The sequence below is a fragment of the Misgurnus anguillicaudatus genome, chromosome 9 (genome assembly GCF_027580225.2).
Source record: "Misgurnus anguillicaudatus chromosome 9, ASM2758022v2, whole genome shotgun sequence".
NCBI lineage: Eukaryota > Metazoa > Chordata > Actinopteri > Cypriniformes > Cobitidae > Misgurnus > Misgurnus anguillicaudatus.
In genome coordinates this window covers 34,228,831-34,250,351 of record NC_073345.2, presented here as the reverse complement: position 1 = coordinate 34,250,351, position 21,521 = coordinate 34,228,831, and the positions used below count along the sequence as shown (strand labels likewise).

The window sequence follows — 21,521 nt, the reverse complement described above, 5'->3', positions numbered from 1 at the left end:
AAGGTACAAGACTTTCTATTACAACATTTTGACAACAGCCAATCACAGTATAATTACCTTCTCTTGCCTAAAAAATCCATTCTTTAGTCTGCACGATAACAACTTCACCAAAGACTTTAAATAATACATCATCTAATGTATCTGTATTGAACCTTAAAATCTTATGAGTTTTCTTGGGTCAGACCTAAAGCCATTAAAAAAAGATAAAACGCTCAGTAAGGATATTAGTAAAACGCCTTTACGACCCATAAATATTGACATCGGAATTTAAAAGAAAACATTTATTATGGACCAAAAAGGAGCGGATCAGCTCTTGTGTCTGATGATATCATCCTTACGGACTAATAGATGCTAAAATGTGCCGACGTGGTCATTCGTTTACAACGCCTTGAGCTCTTTAAAATTTAAACAGAAGTATGGATCTTGGGGGAAAAATCCTACAGACTTTGAAGGAGGGACCCGAGTCATAATCTCAATAGCAGAGAGTAACAACAGAATCATTCAGGACATCACAGAAACAGCATATATGTGCAGGAAACAACCTACAACACCAAATCAAATCATGTTACATTATTTCAAAGCGACTTTACATGACAAAGTAATCACAGAAGCTGGGATATACAAAATGATTATATACAGAGATGGCAATAAAAACATTTGTTTGGATGCAAAGGAAATGCACTCACATTGTCTTCAGTAAATATATACAAAATCAAACGATTTGCATATTTGTCTCATTCTTGTTGGCTTGTGTAAAAATGCACTACGCTGCAGTACAGATGCAGCACGTCAATGTCAAGATGTTTGTTAAAAGCTGCCTCACATCCTGACTCAACACTTAAAGGAATCTACAACTGCAGTCCAGACCACAGATGTGTGTGCGTGTGTGTGCGCGTGTGCATATGTGTGTGTATCACTCCAAGGTTGAGCTGGGAGTCCTGGAAGTTCAGGAAACACGTTGCAGGTCACGCACTAAATCCCAAGACTCAAACCTGCACAAAATACTGATGCATACTGCATTATACTGTACTTCCCTCCTTTCTCTCTTTGTCTCCTAATTTATTTGGTGTTTGTGTGTGTGAGAGAGAAATATGAATAGAGTTAGGCCACAGTAGGGTGTGTTTGTGAAGGGTATACCATCATGAAGGTCTGCCAAAGAGACCACACACAGCCAAACTTCCAGATCAATCTTTCACTCTTTGCGAGAAATTGAATTGTAGTCGATCATAGGGACGGTTATGTTTGTTAGGACAACATAAAAAATCCATAAGATAAGACAGACAGATCTATCCATCTCAACCGTACAAAAACCCTTGCAACCACCCTGAACCCCATAATAAGCACCTATAGCAACCCCGCTGAACACTCTGGGAGTTTTGACTGAGAGTTATTAATATCGCTGCATCAAACGTACTGCACCCAAGCTTTATAGATCTCACACAAGGCTTGCGTAACCTTATGAAAAACTACAAATATCTTATTGAACAGCCCGAGTCTTCAAACTTCATATCATCTAAACTCAATTCATTTAATGAAACTGAATTCTAACTTTAAATCCTCCTAAGGGGCTTTCAGCCCATCAGACAACAACATCTTTACTTTTTCTTTTAAATTTTTTTCTTTTTTACCTTTTTAAATGCATTGATGTTACTCTAGGATCCCAATGTACAACATGTCTGTCAGGACGTGCATTCATGCCAAACAACGGGGCAGTTATAGACAAAATCATGACTTAAGCGTCATTTCCTCCTAAACCCATAGTCTGGTTTGTTTTTTTGGTTGGGTGCATGAGTGTCTGTGATGTAGGCGTGTGAATGACGCCAACCATAAGATCCGATACAGGCAGCGTCTGGCTGAACAGTACGTCTGTAAATGACCTCAGCCGCCTCCCACACCACAGACAAACATACAGAGACGCCAATGCAGGGGAGGAATTTATTCTCTCTTATTTCAAGAGCTCCAAAATCAAAAATGTGCCAAATTTTCTCTTCACTTGCTTCATCGTGAAAAAGAGAGAGAGAGAGATGACAACAGGTGGCACTACCACATCATTGCATAATCTGTTTTTTACTAACAAAATTATACTTTATTTCATTTTACATAAAGTATATTTCTACACAACAAGTGCAAATCTTCACTTGTGTTTTGCATTGTTTATTACTCATTCTTATAGGTTATGAGATTAGAAGTTTTACCTGGGAAAAAAATGTGTGGCTCTTGTTTAACTTTTCCATTATCTGCTATAATCTTTAGCTCATCGCAAGAAGATATGTCAACATGATGACAGGTGCCAATGGATTACAAGCACCTCTGAATCACAGAGCAGACGTATCAAACACACAGTAAATCCATGTAAAGTTTGGCAGACGGCTGCTGATAATGGAGCGGTGATGAGGGACTTTGCAAAATCATTTGTAAATTACATCGTTTTCCACTTGGAACGATTGTATTAATGATGGAAGTTTTCGAATCCATAGCAACATTTTTATCATTCCATTTTGGAGACCTAATAGAGATGGTGGATAAAAGTCAAGTCAGCGCTGAGATAGGAAAGAAAGACAGAAAGAGAGAGAGACAGATGCAGAAATCTTGCCGGTGAGACACAGCAAGGACAAACTATCGATCTGATCTGTACTCCTGTCAATGTAGAAAGTCCGAAGCACAAAATCACGCCAGGCTGCTTTCTTTCTCCTTTAAACATCGCACATACTTTATGAATTAATACAACAACTCCATAACAAACTCATCAATGTAAGATCAAATATATATGATGAGTGAATCTCACAATACCTGTCATACATGAGTTCAAACTTCATTAAAAGAAAACTAAAAATAATAAAACACAAAATATATTTTTCCTTTTGGGCTGAAATGCGACCTGGACTTGTTTTTAAAATATTATTCTATAAATAAAAAGGTTGCCTATGCTATGCAAATCTTTAACAACATCCTCACCAATATAGTGAAATGTCAAAAACTGACTTGTGATCAGATTTTACTTTAAATCTAGTGCTCATGTTTATGAGGATTGCGTTTAGCACTACAGGATTGATAATGTCTTCAGTCTATAATATGTCTCCAGTGGCGGATTTAGCAAATTGGGGGCCCAAGGCGAAGGTATGTATGGGGCCCCCCTATCCGATCTATAAAAGAGAACGAACATTTTTGTTTTACTCCGAAATGAAGATGGAAAGCAGAGAACACACAAAGTGTAGCACTACACGAACCATTCGAGAATAAGTCAATGGGGCAAAAACAGCCACGAACAGTAAATAAGGGAGAAAATCTGGCACAAAAACAAGCAATGCATCAAAGCCAGTGTTGTTACTAATCTTTCACATGCCCAAGACTGTGATAAAAGGTAAAATAATTCAGTCCACAATCACTTTTTATATTGAAAATAATTATGTATGTATGTTTCCCCAAATCAGTTTTAAGTTTTTGAAAGAATCATTGGCAATTAAAGAGTAAAAATCCTGGATTTTTTATTAAACATTTAGCATTTATTTGAGCTGCTTGGGTAAGATCGTTTCATTTTCGCATTTATATTTGTCTTGATTCGTCTCTGTTCGTGTACTTTCCCAGTCCTGCTGTCACTCTGTGTTTATCTTTCGCGCCATGCAGCGCGCACCGTTCCGGACTAGTCCATTTCATTGTGAAAGAAGGGGGTGTATGTGTGTAGTGACAGATAAACATAAACTGGATATTTTAACTACTACGTAAATTTCAACGTATTTCTTAAGAATTTACAATGCTTTTGAAGTGTTTATGATGATAAGAGTTTTATTTATTTATTTATTAGGTTGGTTGGGGGCCCCTCTAAAATGACTGCTGGTAGGGGGCCCCAAGCAGCCGCCTACCTATGTCTCTATGGTAAGACCGCTTCTGCATGTCTCTACTAAACTGTGTGCGTGTGCGTGCGTGTGTATGTGTGCGTGCGTGGGTCTGGTTTCATCTATGCTATGTGAACCAGATGCCCCACAATGATAGTAAAACCTGAAATCAGCTGCAATGTGAGAAGCAGCTAACGGCCCCAATGAGAAAAATACCTTAATAAACATAGTGAATGTTTTCATTAGTATCTAAAATGCAAATGCAAAAAGTTAATAAAGTTTTCTGTATGGGTTAGATTTAGGTAGAGGATAAAAACAAAAGCAGTCAGCTGAAAGCCGAGTGTTTATGCGTTGGCAATGTAAAGACCCTTATTAAGCATGCCAATAAAGTGAGGGGGGTATTTTCGAGTTTTCTGGTATTCTCTGTGATTGAAATGTGAGGTCTTTGCATTACCGTATATGAGAGAGCTGATATAAATCACTTCACCTGTTGGCCCTAATGGGAATTCTGCCATACAGTATTTGCATATTAGCACACATGTAGTGCCCCTGAAAAACTGTTTGGACACTTAAGCTACCTTTTGGCACATATTCATTGGACAAATGACAAAATATCAAAACAAGTAGTACAGTATCTAAAAACTAAGGATGTTGAACATCTTTTCTGAGTCATTTTTACAATGACATGTGTAAAGTCAGCTCCCCACAGGTGTTCACATTACCTGTATGTTCCACTAATATCTTTTCTTATTTTTTAATATATCGTTTCTATTTATAGTTTAAAACCTCTCAGAAGTATTTTGCAAAACATTTTGATTTCAAAGTGTAGGCCTAGTTGTGCTGTATCTACAATGACAATGTTTGTTATCTAATGAAATTCATTCATACAGTGGCCAAATTGCTTTTTTGAGCCACTGTGTATTGGAAATGTAACATGAAGCTCTCAACCAAAGTGCAACAGTGATCTAATCTTCCCAACCTGATCCCAGAACAGAAATAACCTCTATACTCTATTCCTGTCTACAGCCGGATGCATTAGAGAATCTCATTTAAGATATTTTACATAAAACATCTATTTATTAAATCAGTTTTGTTTTATTTTTTTACACTGTATACATTAAAAATGTCACTTTCTCATGTTGCGTTAAAACTATGACCTAACCTCCCATTCGGAGTTACACAACTTGTACTAGTCAGTATTTCTGAATGAAAGTCCAAAAATGTGAAAATATCAACAAAAAGAGGACAAAAGTGCACCATCGGAGGCTTCCTCAAGCAACGAGTTGAGACGTGCGTAAAAACGCGGATTCCCTGGCGTATCTATGCGCTCAGCACCGCTGGGACAGCTCCGTTTCATACCCGGACAGCAGAAGAGCCGGGCCAGCCTGCCTCAAGCTCATAGATAAAGGCTTAGATAGTGATTGAGAGTGATGGTTAAATGGAGTAGAGAGAGAGAGAGAAAGAGAGAGGGAGGGAGGGAGAGGTGAGGAAGAGAGGGGAGGGATATATGCCATGAAGCTCGCTGCCCTTGAACACACAGGGCAAATCCGATCCGGTAAAGTACAGAGGACGCACACAAGTCGATCTTCTCACTTTTGGATACTTCACATGCACCCCTCTCCGGTAATAAAAGCATCTCCCGCGGAAGTAGGGCACTGTCTTCTCGCCTGTGCGCATCTTTACAAAAACTCTCCGGCGGGGAGGAAAAAAGCATCAAAGGGAAAGGCGGAAGAACCGCATCCTCGCTGCGGGAGGCGATGCCTTTACGCCACGTTACCGGACCCGAATGAGTGTCACCAGCACCGGACAGTAGCAGCGCGCGTCAAACGCACGGTAAGTACATCACAACTACTGTAGGCTACTACAACGACCCGGATGAGAGGAGCCGTGAAGAACAGCTCCTGTTACCAAACCGGGCCAAACCCTATGTCGAGTCTGTCAGGGCTTCTTTACTTTTGATTTATGTTCCAAAGACTAAAAAGTTGTTTCTGGTTGAGTTAAATCGTACAAGCAGCTTTTGTATAGTCGTTGTCGAGTGATAATCGCGAGCTGGATCGGGATTGTGTTTTATCATCTCGCAGTTTCTCATCTTTAGCATACTGTATATCCGGACGCGCTGGTGGGATGCGCGACACACCCCACGCGCTCTGCAGATGGAAACGCGATTTCAAACTGTTTCTCGCCCTAAATTGCTACAGTTTATCAACTTTACGCACACTTACTCTCTTATCGCTCATATTGCATAACATCCAGAGTGTGTAGCCTATTTTAACGATTGTTATATAGAAGAGTGATTTGAAGTTTCTCGTACGTCTTTACGTAAACCACGACCAATAAATTATGATCTATTACTTTAACGTCATTTCTGCGCCACAGTCACCTCTGACATTTAAGCTTGACGAGAAATTAGAAACTACAATTATGATATTTACGTGTTATATACGTCTTGTATCTTTCTCTTGAGTTGTTACCTTGACTTACACATTTTACCATTATTATGATGAATTAAGACGTGATTTAGACGTGATGAAAAAACAAACATTTTTAAAGTGTAAAGAATTAAAACTGTATAAAATGTCATTTTTACATTCTCACAGTACTATTTGCAAAAAGAAAATTGTGCAATATCTGCACATGCTCTAGAAGTCTCGCTTTAACAGTTCTTAACTGTGAAGTGTGCGCGTGTACAGCGCATGTTCCGCATGCCAGATTCGTGTTGTACGCGACCGGCCATCTGTCCAAACTGTTCGCAAGATGACAACCAACGTCTGTTTAGGGGTGGTGGCAAATTAGACCGTCAACTAAAAAGCATCGCATGAAAAAACAGACTTACATCAACTGTGTGTATGCGCGCTGTGTGTGTGTGTGTGTGTGTGTGTGTGTGTGAGAGAGAGAGAGAAAGAGAGAGAGAGAGAGAGAGAGAGAGAGAGAGAGAGGTGGGGGGTAGGAAGGATGAGTGAAGTTCAGCACTAAAATATTTCTGGTTGTCTTTCAGCACCACGGACAGCGACCGCGTGAGTGAAAGGAGGAACTTGGCGAATATTTTTGATAAGTTTCAAAACACTAAATACACACTTTTGTGTGCCACACAGACTTCCAGTATACAAATATGCTCTGTCAGGAGCTGCTATGGATGTAAGTCCGAAAAGAAGCATCTGCATCATCGACCAATCACCTCAGGACGGTGTCCAAACGAACAGAAGTGAACTTTGCCTTGACGCGCAACACAAAGGTTTACGATTTTCTCATAACAAAAACACTTTCTTGCCCTTTTGTATCTAGATACCTGACATACCTCTGGAATATAAATCAAAGCATGACTGTGGTAAAGTTATGGGATGTTTAAACAAGTCCCCCTACTGAACCCACCTGCCTCCCGTTTCTCCGGACCCTCGGAAATCCTCTCACGGTCGCGCGCCTACCATGCGTGCGGACGCGGGGTTCCTCTTCTTGATGGTGCACGTGCTGGCGCGAGCCCGAGGCCAGTACGACCTGTGCAAGTCTCTGGTGAGCACGGACGACGGCGCCTTGTGGGAGCATTACGCGTGCCAACCCAAAGCCCAGTCCGTGAAGGAGTATATGCGCATCCAGGTCGAGCCGTCGGGCGTCACTTGCGGGAACCCGCCGGAAAGATTCTGCACACTGGTGAGTTCTCTAAATTTATTAAAGTGTATATAAACTGACTTCATTGGTAGCTATTAATAATGCGTGTCTGTAACTGTGAGAGGTATTCTGAAATGCCAATTATAAAACTCACTCACATAGGTGTCCTGAGAAATCAAACCCGCCTCTGTGACAGCATGTGCTCTGTAAAAACAACAATAACAAAACAATGTCAATAGAACAATATTTTAAAAAAGAAAAGCTTTCTGCATGTCATTTAGAGGGCGTGGTTTTGGATAAAAGGCGTGGCTTTATGGTTGATAGAAAAGGTTCTAGCTCTGTGGCTAATTTGTTTTAAACAGTGTTGGGGCTAGTTACTCAAAAAAGTAATATATTACGTATTACATATTACTCTCAAAAATAGTAATGCCTTACTTTACTTTATTACTCCCTGGAGAAAGTAACTAGTTATATTACTAGTTATATTACTAGTTACATTTTTTTTTCTGGACAAGATTGTTTATTTGGGCAAGCCACGGCCAAGAAAATGCTGGCTTCCTTACCCGCTACCGGACGCTGGGCACAGCGTTCGGAGAAACATTAAAGAGTGTGCACTTCACCGTCAAGTTATTTTCCTTCCGTTGAACATAATAAAATATGACTGAATCTCCACCCATCGAAACTAGCTTTCTGTTGCTTGGAACCTTCCTCTGAAAAAGAGCTTGCCGTTGTTGACGCTTCCATTTTCCCGATCTGTCTTTGAGTGTGCCGCTGCCGCTCTGTGCTGCTGGCTGCCGGGTGTCGACCAATCGGTGATGGTAAATGATACCTCGTGCCAAACTTAGACCAATCACTGTTCTATTCACGCCCTCCTCCCCTTCCCTTTTGTTCTCTGCGTTTTGTGCCTTGTGTGATGAAGGTGCTACTGGCGAATGTAACTCAAGTAACTAGCTCGGGAAAACTGTAATAATATTACCATTTTCAGACGGGTAATGCCTTACACTACTAGTTACTGAAAAAAGTAATATTATTACAGTAACTAGTTACTTTGTAACTAGTTACACCCAACACTGGTTTTAAATAAAGTCATTTTTATTATGAGGGTGTATTTACAAACTTGTGCTTTAATTCATCATGTCTACATACATTAAGAAGCTGTGTGCAATTCAAACACACCTCGTACTAAAAGTATGCACTGGAGAATGCTGACAAGGTATATACTACCACGTGCATATGAGCATTAGCATAGCTAAATTCATGATCTTATAATTCATTATTAGTTTCAGCGCAGCATCTCATTCCTTGAAACTTTCTTTCACATTTTAACTGAATAAATCTGATATCAAACAACTCTGAAGTACACCAAAATATGTTCCATGCACAATGATCCAAGACTTTCTGCGTACTTTTTGCGAATCAGGATGCAGGAGTGATATAAATGACATGCTAATTTTCTCTTCCTTCTATAAGCATAGATGTGTGTTTTTTTCCCACATGCATATTTCAACAGACAAAGACAAATACACAGAGTGTCAGTTTCTCGTGCTTCTGCGCAGGCCTTTGGCTTGTTTTTCAAGCAATTTTAACCACCAGCCACGATGCCAATGCAAAACATTCAGGGTTCACAGAATGATGCCAATCGGTGCCCATCATGGGGTTGGAGATCTTGAAGCAGCGTTAATTTGAGGCGGATCTGCTGCGCAGGTCACCGACAACAGCGGAAAAAGAAATGCCGAGGTCAGCAGACATGGAGAGAGACGTTGTTTACCCACGTGGGTTTGTTGGCAGAGCAAAGCTCATAGGAACTGAAAACCAGGAGGATGTCGAATTTCACCTCATTAACAGCGGCATCAACGAGTCATTCTCAAGGGCATGGAGGTCACACGTTTACAGTACGAGACGCCTTGAGTTTCGACTTCAAACTGAGTCAAGTGATACAGTATAAATGCTGTAAAATGTGACTGCTTATCTATGCAGAGGTTATTGCCACAATGCTACAATGCACAATGGTTATCACCCAAAAAATCCCACTCCAAAATAGGCTCAGGTCTCTCTTTATAGTGTTTCATATTGTAAGTTTAGGGTTTTATTTAATTCTTCTTATTATCTAACATGGAAAAAAAACGTTAATCTGCTTTCCCAGAAAAGTAACAGCACACATCTCCTAATAGTGAAAACAAGGCTGGTGTTGTAGGCTGGAAAGAGAACAAGTGCTTAAACAAATATTAGTGTCAGGGGAAAAGAGGTAATACAACACTGATTAGTTTAAATCAGATTATACAGACACTGCAATGTCGTGCATAAACACACATACTGCAGATTCACAAACGCACAGAGAGCATTGTTCATTAAAGATGATTCTGACCGATCTCAGTCTTTCAATAATGGAGTTAGGATGATGGGAATCACCGGAAAATACAGTTATTGGTCTCGGATGGAGAGCAGGAAATGGACAAGCTATCAAACACTTAACAGTTCATCATCTGTTTAATGTTAAGCTCTCTCTCTCTCTCTTTTACTCACTCACCTAGACACAAAGTTTAACCAAAAATGTATATTTTGTCCCCTAGGTGAATTAAGTCATTTGCACTTTATTTTATGATGCATTTTTGTAAAACATTTTTTGGCAATTTGCAAGATGTTGTGACGTGTAACGTTACTCAAATAATTATGGCTAAAACTTATGACTGAAAAAGCTAACACACACTCGCACGTACACAACGTCGTTCTGAAGTTCTGCTAATGGACCGCCTTCTGGAATGTTCTTCACGTCGAGCTCTTTAATATTGATGGGGCCTTTAATGGCCCGTCCACAGAGCGCCCGAACGTTTTCCTTTTACATTCTAGACATGACGAGGGGAGGCAGGCCGGCACAGTCAGCACTTTACAACAGACGGATCCTCCCTGGCATTTACCCTTCCAAGAAAATGACAAACTTACATAAAAGCAGAACAAAGAGAGAGAAGTAATGTTAACTTACTGAAGAACATCAACGTGACAGAGTTATGCCGGGTACACACCAAAAGATAATAGGGCTGATTTTGGGTCGATTTCCCCCTTCCGTCAATCTATGTCCCGATTATCTTGATGGTTCTACAGATTATCTTATCAAATTTTCTCTTGGTGTGAGGTGTGTTAAAGGGACAGTAAGTAGGGTTTTAAGTGTTTTATTAATCAAAATCAATGTCTTTATTCATAAATAAGTCCTCGTTGGTGTCAAATGACCTCTGCAATCTGACTTTTCTTTGTAAGCTTAGAATTTCTTCTCTTTACTTACATTGGACGGGTAAGTCCAAGGAGGCTTCCATGTCATTCCGCCGTATTGATAAGCTATAATAGCAGAGAGGGACAAAAAGCACTTGCGTTTCCACAACACGTTTTCATTCAGAACGTGTGAACCATCCGAAATGGACAAGGAGATCACGGAGTACATAACGGCTACTGTAGTTGCAACACGCATTTGGAAAAGCGAGGCGCTAGAGAGCACTGTTCGTTTGAATGCAAAATACAATTTCACCACTAGATGGGGGAAAATCCTACTTATTGTTTCTTTAAGAGTGTCTGAAGCTGATTGGAAGAACATCGGAGCCGCCCTGATCGTGAATTGTAAATATTAAACATGTTTAATATTTACGATCAGAAATCCTGATGTGTGGGGGAAACCCAGAGGACAAACGCGCGCATGCTCTTGAGATTATCACGTGAAACGAAACAATATCCAATCAGAAAGCAAGATGACGGATGACGAAAGCAGTCGTGGCGTACCGACCATGTTCCCGCCGTCTCCATGACATCACCCAAACTCTATTCTTTTTTATCCATTACATTACATTACATGAGATTTCTTCCTGCATATCGTCCACCATGCTTATTCTGAAGTCTTGCGAGATTACGCAAGATTTCTTGTGTTCAAAGTCGAGACTCTGGATGAAAATCTGTTTGTGTTTGTTGTGCTGTATTTGACACATCATGGCACACCACACACTATAGGAGCAAAATGGTTAAATCTAGGATTTTGTATCCTCATGTTTGTCACATTTTTAAAATCTTATAAAATGTAAAAAATCTTTTGGTGTGTACCCAGCATTACTGAAGAACATCAAAATGAGAGAGTTAGGCAAAAATGACATTTCCTCACCCTCCTAAATGCATATACCAAGACATAGTTTTTGTCGCTTTTGTTGCACTTTGTGTGGTTTTGGCTATGAAAGTGCTTGCATGTTTTAGCTCTGTGTCTGTCCCAGTTTGTGCATGCTTGTGTGTTTCCTTACTCTCAATTTTATTCTGAGTTGGTTATTATTGAGAAAGAAAGTTATGGAGCGAGCAAGCGAACAAGAGAGTCAAAGGAGCGAGAGAAGAGCGAGAGAGTGTTCCCTAATGATATAAGGGAATCACAGCTTAGTTCAGCGGAAAAAGGAGCTCGTACAAACACAACCACAGATACACACACACACACAGACACACACCAGACAAGTATGTGTTTGTGACGTGCATGTCTTTGAAAACACAAATTTCATATGAAATGAAAAGACGTGTGAGTGTGTGAACATATGTTGCGGTGTGTATGAAAGTGGAAACCCTTACGCTACACATCACTCTCTGATTTACACGCACAAATGAGCCACCACTATAAATAGAACAGAGAGAGAGAGAGAGAGAGAGAGAGAGAGAGAGAGAGAGAGAGAAAACAGGAAGAGAAATGATAGTAGACTCGAAATAGGAGACGTCTGCTGTGTTTAAAATATTACACATAGTGCATTATATACTGTGCATACTTCACAGTAGCCACATTTGACGTATGAAGAGAAAACCGGCTACTATAATTCCAAAACTGTGCAGGATTTTAAGCTGGAACTGTAAAGACATTTGTAATAATTGTGTTTTATATGATTTGCCTCAAAATTGCTTTCTCTGCATAACAGTAGAGTTTCATATTCAACCCGTCTGCCCTGAATTGTGTAATATCTAAAACTAAAAAAGTGACTGATAACAGATGTTAGGTGATGTGAGATTACTGATATTGTTTATCTATAAACCCAGAATGCTAATGTGGGGAATTTATCAAGAAAGTTTCTCCTCACAGTTCTTTATTTTCGAAAAGACAAATGTGTCTGTGTGCATTTTTGGAAGTTTTATTAAAGAATGACTTTTTGCAGTCTTGTGCAGAGAAGTCGTGAAATACATTTTCCATTGGCTATATTTACACTTGATCATGACGCGCACCTGTGCTGAACCACCAGGTGAGCTCCAGTCCACTTTTCTGTCTGCTTGTTTATTGTTTTACTTTAGTCTTCACTGCTCTTTAGATTACTTACAGTTAATTTATTTACTGTTCGCATTTCTGTCATTAATAGATTGTGAAGATGTCTTTTTTAAGTCTCCCAGCATGCACCATGCATTCACAGACACTAATGATCCGCCAATATAGTCGTGGCTGGTCAAATAGGAAGGAAGAGGAATTATTCTGCCTTCTATTATATCATCTTTCAACTAAATTATTTGGTAACATCTCATGTAAAAATCTATCCCAGAATGAGCTCAGTGAAAAATGAAACACAGATTTTCCAGCCTGATCTCACGGGAATTGGTTTGGTTTTTTTGCAAGTTGGTTAATTTGTATGAAGAGAATCGTATAGATACATACAACTAAAACAATAATGAATCTCGCCAGGGCCAGAGTGGGACTCATTTTCAGCTTTGGAGTTTCATGACTTAGACCAGCCCACTTTATCTCACGACTGATTATATTAAAATAATATCATTAAATCCTTGGTACATAAGTCTACAATAGTGCACTGTTCTCTGCAGCCTTGCAATCCATCATTGTATTTTTAAATATATCATTTTCAATTTAGTGCAAATACAGTAAACAATTGAAACTATAAAACAATGATTTTTGCAATAATTGTGCAGCCCTACTATAAAGTATTTTGATATTATTCGATTAAACTTATTCAAAAGCTATTGAAAGGGAACAAATGTGTTTTTGTTTTCCCCTATTTCTATTTTTAATAAACTGGTGGGTCTTGAGATTATAATACACTCGCAAGATTTATCAAGTATGCAGGGAAAACAGAAAAAAATATGTATCTTAATTTTATTACTTAAATCATGAATCATGAAAATCTGACTTTTTCCATGTTTAAGTGCTATAATTGGGTCCCCAGTGCTTCTATCAAGCTAGAAAATGTGATAAAGATCAACCCAGTAACTTAGTTTTGGTAAACCATTCTCTGCACGCATGTAAAAAAATAGGTCATTAAAATAAGGCTCCGCTTGTGATGTCAGAAGAGGATCTTATTATAATAATACCACCCCTTAATCTGCACTATCCAACCACAAAACTGCCATTTAGTGCAGAGATCAGCTCATTTGCTTTTTAAAGGACACACCCCAAAATCTTAAAAGCCTTGTAAAATGTCCCCTTTAAATCATGTACATAAATGCTGTAAAATGCCAAAAAAAAAAATATATATAATGGACTTTTAAAATGTTGTTTTATCATCATATTCATATAAAACCAATACTCTTGCAATAAACAATAATGACGATATATAGAGGTTTCATTGTTACATGTATGACTTAGATTTTAAATAATTATGATTTGTAGATCCTCTTCTTTAAGAGGCCGCTCGCATCATGTGGCGATCAAGTATATTTTAAATGTAGGCGCGCGGCAAGCACACTAGACGCATCTAAAACAAAACCCTTCACAGTATGTGGGATTAGTAGCAAAGGCAGAAGGCCCTTTGAAAAGCAGAAGAAAGCGGCGCTTCCTGCGTTTTCCATGCGTTTTAGATGTAAGTGGACCCTTATACACAACTACGGCAACATTTTTTTACAACCAACTTGAGCATAAGCAATAGGGACATCTCCCACCCGCAAGCAGCCTATGGACACAACTTTTAATCCAGTGGCATGACAGCACTAGCCCTCAAGGCAAAAAAAATTCTCCTGGTGCTCCAGATTAGCTAATTTAAGCCTGAAACCCATCCTTAACCCCAATGTCACGAGGTGAAAGCACAAATGTGTGAATGTGGTTGTACGAATTAATGTGAATTAGACGCATCCATAAAATACAAACGATTTGCCTTGAGATTGTGTTGGATCAAAATCAGCCCCTAAAATATGATAAAAGTCTGCAGCTTCGATCTATGCATGCTATGATATAGCATTTGTGCTTGGATGCTGTCTTAAAAGGAAGCTACTGATGTAAACAGGAGACGTGGAGTCTGCACACTAGAATTTGGAACAGAACTTAAACTTTCCAGTGTATTCCTTTGAGTGTTGTATTCTTAGATGTTCTCGTAAAACTGAATGAAGCTCACATTGTGTTCCTCACCGTTTCTTAAAGACCGCTATAACTCAAACTCACACACGTACAGTAAGAAGGCATATACATCTGACAACAGAAAACAAACAGATGGGTGAGATTAAGCGAACACTAATGATGTCATCTAACTGATTGCGAGTAGTTGTACCGTAGTTAAAGTTCCAGTTTAAGAGTGATGTAATGCTCCAGTTGGTTGGTTTATCAGGCTGTTATGTGGACGCGGTGACAGGGATCTTGCTTACATGCTGACTGTTGTCGCAGCCCCAGGATTTCAACGTGGATAATTGCTGTAGGAGCTTAGTGATGTGGGCCACCTGCCGGAACAGTTGGCCGTGTGTATGTGTGTGTGTGTGTGTGTGTATATGGGGCATGAGAATAGGGCTGAATGGATAAGCATATACATATACAATCTAGATTTGCCTTTTTGCCACATGCATTATTATGACAAGGTGGCAAAGATGCAAGCATAAGTAATTCATTAGTGAGAAAACTGTGTCTCAGGTGGTGCACTGTAGACCGCAGACACAGCACATACTGTAAATGCAAATAATGCAAATATGAGCAGACATGCATGAAATCAAAGCATGTACAGATCCATCCATTCTTTATACTGCTTCTCCCTATTGAGGTCACTGGGAACGCTAAAGCCAATCCCAGCTCTCCCAGGATGAAGGAGGGAAACCCTAGTCCATAACAGGGCTACATGCACACACATGCATGCATGCAAGCAGACGTATATAAACAAACATATGTACAAACATACAGTATGCACACATATTCTTTATACCACTTATCCCTATTAGGGTCAATGGGAATGCTAGAGCCAATCCCAACTGTCCCAGGATGAAGGAGGGAAACCCTAGTCCATTACAGGGCTACATGCACACACATACATGCATGCATGCCAGCAGACCTATATAAACATGTATGTACAAACATATGAACACACTTTTTATACCACTTATCCCTATTGTGGTCACCGGGAATGCTAGAACCTCTCCCAGCTCTCCCAGGATGAAGGAGGGAAACTCTAGTCCATAACAGTGCTGCATGCACACACCTGCATGCATGCAAGCAGATGTGTATACACACACACAGGTACAAACCTGTGCACACACTCTTCATATCCCTTATCCCTATTGTGGTCACTGGGAATGCTAGAGCTAATCCCAGCTCTTCCAGAATGAAGGAGGGAACTCTAGTCCATAACAGTGCTGCATGCACACACCTGCATGCATGCAAGAAGACGTATATGCGCACACACACATATGTACAAACATATGCACACACTCTTTATACTGCTTATCCCTATTGGGGTCACTGGGAATGCTAGATTCAATCCCAGCTCTTCCAGGATGAAGGAGGGAAACCATAGTTCATAACAGGGCTACCTGCACACACATTCATGCATGCATGCATGCAAGCAGACACATATGCGAGCACACACACACACATATGTACAAACATATGCACACACTCTTTATACTGCTTATCCCTATTGGGGTCACTGGGAATGCTAGAGCCTCTCCCAGCTCTCACAGGATGAAGGTGGGAAACCCTAGTCAATAACAGGGCTACCTGCACACACACACACACACACACACACACACATGCATGCATGCAAGCAGACATATATACACAAACATATGTACAAACATATGCACACACTGTTTATACTGCTTATCTCTATTGGGGTCACTGGGAATGCTAGAATCTCTCCCAGCTCTCCCAGGATGAAGGTGGGAAACCTTAGTCAATAACAGGGCTACCTGCACACACATGCATGCATGCATGCATGCAAGCAAGCATGCCAGCAGACAGACATATATACACAAACATATGTACAAACATATGCACACACTCTTTATACTGCTTATCCCTATTGGGGTCACTGGGAATGCTAGATTCAATCCCAGCTCTCCCAGGATGATGGAGGGAAATCATAGTTCATAACAGGGCTACCTCCACACACATGCATGCATGCATGCATGCATGCATGCAAGCAGACACATATGCACACACACATATGTACAAAAATATGCACACACTCTTTATACTGCTTATCCCTATTGGGGTCACTGGGAATGCTAGAGCCTCTCCCAGCTCTCCGAGGATGAAGGTGTGAAACCTTAGTCAATAACAGGGCTACCTGCACACACATGCATGCATGCATGCATGCAAGCAGACATATATGCGCGCACACACACACATATGTACAAACATATGCACACACTCTTTATACTGCTTATCCCTATTGGGGTCACTGGGAATGCTAGAATCTCTCCCAGCTCTCCCAGGATGAAAGAGGGAAACCCTAGTCCATAACCAGCCTACAGGCACACACATGCATGCATGCAAACAGACCTAAATGCACATGTATGTACGAACATAGGCACACACTCTTTATACCGCTTATCCCTATTGGGGTCACTGGAAATGCTAGATTCAATCCAGGCTCTTTCAGGATGAAGGTGGGAAACCCTAAACCATTACAGAGCTAGATGCACACACATGCGCATGCATGCAAGCAGACGTACAGTATATACACACGTATGTACGAACATATGCACACACTCTTTATACCACTTATCCCTATTGGGGTCACTGGGAATGCTAGATTCAATCCCAGCTCTCGTAGGACGAAGGTGGGAAACCCTAAACCATAACAGGGCTACATGCACAGACATGCATGCATGCAAGCAGATGTACAGTATATACACACGTACGTACAAACATATGCACACACTCTGAAAAATGCTGGGTTATTTTCATCCCATTGTTGGGTCAAAAAAGGACGAACGCAGACGTTGCGTTAAATGGAAGAGTGGGGTTCATGAGTGCACAGATACGCTCGCATATTGATGCAAATACACGCTAGCAGATGCACATGCAGACACAGAAACACACATGCTAACAGTAAAGTTCAGTAAGTGTGTCAAAGGGTTGGGTTTCATTGGATTTGAGGGTTGAATGTTTCTGTCTAACATTCTCTTCCTTTATCCAGTTAAAGTTTTAGTGTCAGTACTCGTGTGTCTGATCCGGTCTGTCTGCTGTCTACAGTGTCCAAGAAACAGACTGTAATACTAATGAGTATTCCTCTAATAACATTAACGCACTGAGAGATTGAGGAGGAAACAACATTATGTGTTTAGCACAACCGACTGGCACTGGCAGCCCTGTGATCACTGAGACACAGGCATTATGATCTTGTAGAAGATGGTATTACTACACCTTTCATTTGAACAAAGCCCTTTATTTGGAGCCAACTCTTCAAAATAATAACTGCTCAGTTAAATAGACAAATACTAACTGACTGACATGTAAAGTGACCAAGCACAGTGTCATCCAAACATTCACAAACAGCGTAGAGATGCTGAGCCGTTTCAAGGTTTTTAGCTCTTTGAGTGAGAAAAGAGTTACAGACTTTATTTCAATCTTTTTCTCTCCCTGTCTTTCTCTTACGTGCACACACTTTGTTTTATCTCTCCTTTAATTTATTTTTTATTCTCTGTGTGCTTTCATAAATCATATGATGTATTTCCCAAGACACTGTGCTGTAACAAGCTTTTCTTATGAGGTTTGTTTGTTTGTATGTGTGCGTCTTTTCATTAAGCTGCATTTGTGTATGTTGTGGGTCTTATTTTTTTTTTTTTTAGACGAAGAACAAAAGAGAAGTCGTATGTTTGTATCTTTGTTATCTCGCTGTGGGTGGTGAACATCTAAACTGTGTGTGTGTATGTGTGAAAGATAACAGTGTGTTTGATGCGATCATATCCGATGTGATCACAGTCCTGAATGCCTGCTTAATAAACAAATGCAAACCAGTCGTACCTGCACACAACTGCCTACACACTGCATGTGTACTATAGTTAGATGTTATCATTTTCGTGCATGATTTTATAAAGGGTGCTGATAGGATTGACCCAGATTTTTAATGATGCGCTTGTGCAGTTCACTGTGCTCACACATCCCTGCAGTCTTTGCGTTTAATAAAACCCGCACAATATCTTCACTGTAGTTTTACTATGACAAGTTTGTGTGTTAACATTCTGTCTCTTGAGCAAACACTCTCTTCTCTTTCTTTAACTTGTCAGTCGTTCATTCGTACTGTCTTTTTGTCTGTCTCTCTTTCTGCATCAAACACACTTTGTGAAATATTTTTTTCACTTTCTTTATTTCTGTAACACTTTCTATATTATCATTTATTTAACAAACAAACAGCAGTATACCTCTCAGCCATCTGTCTCTCTCTGTCATCACACATTCACTTTCCTCCCGGTCTGTCTCTTAACTTCCATATGTCTCTATCACACAGACTGTCTCTCTCTCTCTCAATGCCCGTCTCTCTCTTATGGTCTGTTTCTCTCTATCACACAGTCTGTCCCTCTCTTAGTGCCTATCTTTCTCTTACGATCTGTTTCTATGTGTTACATAGACAATCTCCCTCTCAGTGCCCGTCCCTCAGTTTCTCTATTACGGTCTGTTTTTATGTGTTACATGGACTGTCTCTCTCTCAGTGCCCGTCTCTCTCTCAGTGCCCATTGCTCTCTTACGATCTGGTTCAATGTGTTACACGGACCGTCTCTCTCTCAGTGCCCATCGCTCTCTTACGATCTGTTTCTATGTGTTACACGGACTGTCTCTCTCTCAGTGCCCGTCTCTTTCTCAGTGCCTGTCTCTATCTCAGAGCCCATCAATCTCTTACGATCTGTTACTATGTGTTACACGGACTGTCTCTCTCTCAGTGCCCATCGCTCTCTTACGATCTGGTTCAATGTGTTACACGGACTGTCTCTCCCTCAGTGCCCATCGCTGTCTTACGATCTGGTTCAATTTGTTACACAGACTGTCTCTCCCTCAGTGCCCATCGCTCTCTTACGATCTGTTTCTATGTGTTACACGGACTGTCTGTCTCTCAGTGCCCATTTCTCTCTTATGGTCTGTTTCTATGTGTTACACGGACTGTCTCTCTCTCAGTGCCCGTCTCTTTCTTAGTGCCTGTCTCTATCTCAGTGCCCATCATTCTCTTACGATCTGTTACTATGTGTTACATGGACTGTCTCTCTCTCTCAGTGCCCATCGCTCTCTTACGATCTGTTTCTATGTGTTACACGGACTGTCTCTCTCTCAGTGCCCGTCTCTTTCTCAGTGCCTGTCTCTATCTCAGTGCCCATCACTCTCTTACGATCTGTTACTATGTGTTACACGGACTGTCTCTCTCTCTCAGTGCCCATCGCTCTCTTACGATCTGTTTCTATGTGTTACACGGACTGTCTCTCTCTCAGTGCCCGTCTCTTTCTCAGTGCCTGTCTCTATCTCAGTGCCCATCACTCTCTTACGATCTGTTACTATGTGTTACACGGACTGTCTCTCTCTCAGTGCCCGTCTCTTTCTCAGTGCCTGTCTCTATCTCAGTGCCCATCGCTCTCTTACGATCTGTTTCTTTGTGTTACATGGACTATCTCTCTCTCAGTGCCCGTCTCTCTCTCAGTGCCCATCGCTCTCTTACGATCTGGTTCAATGTGTTACACGGACTGTCTCTCTCTCAGTGCCCATCACTCTCTTACGATCTGTTTCTATGTGTTACACGGACTGTCTCTCTCTCAGTGCCCATTTCTCTCTTATGGTCTGTTTCTATGTGTTACATGGACTGTCTCTCTCTCAGTGCCCGTCTCTTTCTCAGTGCCCGTCTCTATCTCAGTGCCCATCACTCTCTTACGATCTGTTACTATGTGTAACACGGACTGTCTCTCTCTCAGTGCCCGTCTCTTTCTCAGTGCCCGTCTCTATCTCAGTGCCCGTCTCTATCTCAGTGCCCATCGCTCTCTTACGATCTGTTACTATGTGTTACACGGACTGTCTCTCTCTCAGTGCCCGTCTTTTTCTCATTGCCCGTCTCTATCTCAGTGCCCATCGCTCTCTTACAATCTGTTACTATGTGTTACATGGACTGTCTCTCTCTCAGTGCCCGTCTCTTTCTCAGTGCCCGTCTCTATTTCAGTGCCTGTCTCTATCTCAGTGCCCATCGCTCTCTTACGATCTGTTACTATGTGTTACATGGACTGTATCTCTCTCAGTGCCCGTCTCTTTTTCAGTGCCCGTCTCTATCTCAGTGCCCCGTCTCTTTCTCAGTGCCCGTCTCTATTTCAGTGCCTGTCTCTATCTCAGTGCCCATCGCTCTCTTACGATCTGTTACTATGTGTTACACGGACTTTCTCTCTCTCAGTGCCCGTCTCTTTCTCAGTGCCTGTCTCTATCTCAGTGCCCATCGCTCTCTTACAATCTGTTACTATGTGTTACACGGACTGTCTCTCTCAGTGCCCGTCTCTTTCTCAGTGCCCGTCTCTATCTCAGTGCCCGTCTCTATCTCAGTGCCCATCGCTCTCTTACAATCTGTTACTGTGTGTTAAACGGACTGTCTCTCTCTCAGTGCCCATCGCTCTCTTACGATCTGTTTCTATGTGTTACATGGACTGTCTCTCTCTCAGTGCCCATTTCTCTATTACGGTCTGTTTCTATGTGTTACACGGACTGTCTCTCTCTCAGTGCCCATCGCTCTCTTACAATCTGTTACTATGTGTTACATGGACCATCTCCCTCTCAGTGCCCATCTCTCTCTCAGTGCCCATTTCTCTATTACGGTCTGTTTTTATGTGTTACATGGACTGTCTCTCTCTCAGTGCCCGTCTCTCTCTCAGTGCCCTTCGCTCTCTTACGATCTGTTTCTATGTGTTACACGGACTGTCTCTCTC

The 21,521-nt window shown here is 41.0% G+C and overlaps 1 protein-coding gene across 1 annotated transcript in view; it reads left to right on the top strand.

The window, feature by feature from the left end:
* The first annotated feature begins 5,306 nt into the window (after positions 1 to 5,306).
* Positions 5,307 to 21,521, top strand: part of ntng2b (netrin g2b) — an 88,138-nt gene continuing 71,923 nt past the window's right edge. Inside the window, exons 1-2 of the mRNA XM_055180433.2 lie at positions 5,307 to 5,666; positions 6,829 to 7,478. Of these exons, the coding sequence (XP_055036408.1) occupies positions 7,257 to 7,478 (222 nt within the window). The 5' untranslated portion in view covers positions 5,307 to 5,666; positions 6,829 to 7,256. The remainder of the gene's footprint in view (positions 5,667 to 6,828; positions 7,479 to 21,521) is intronic.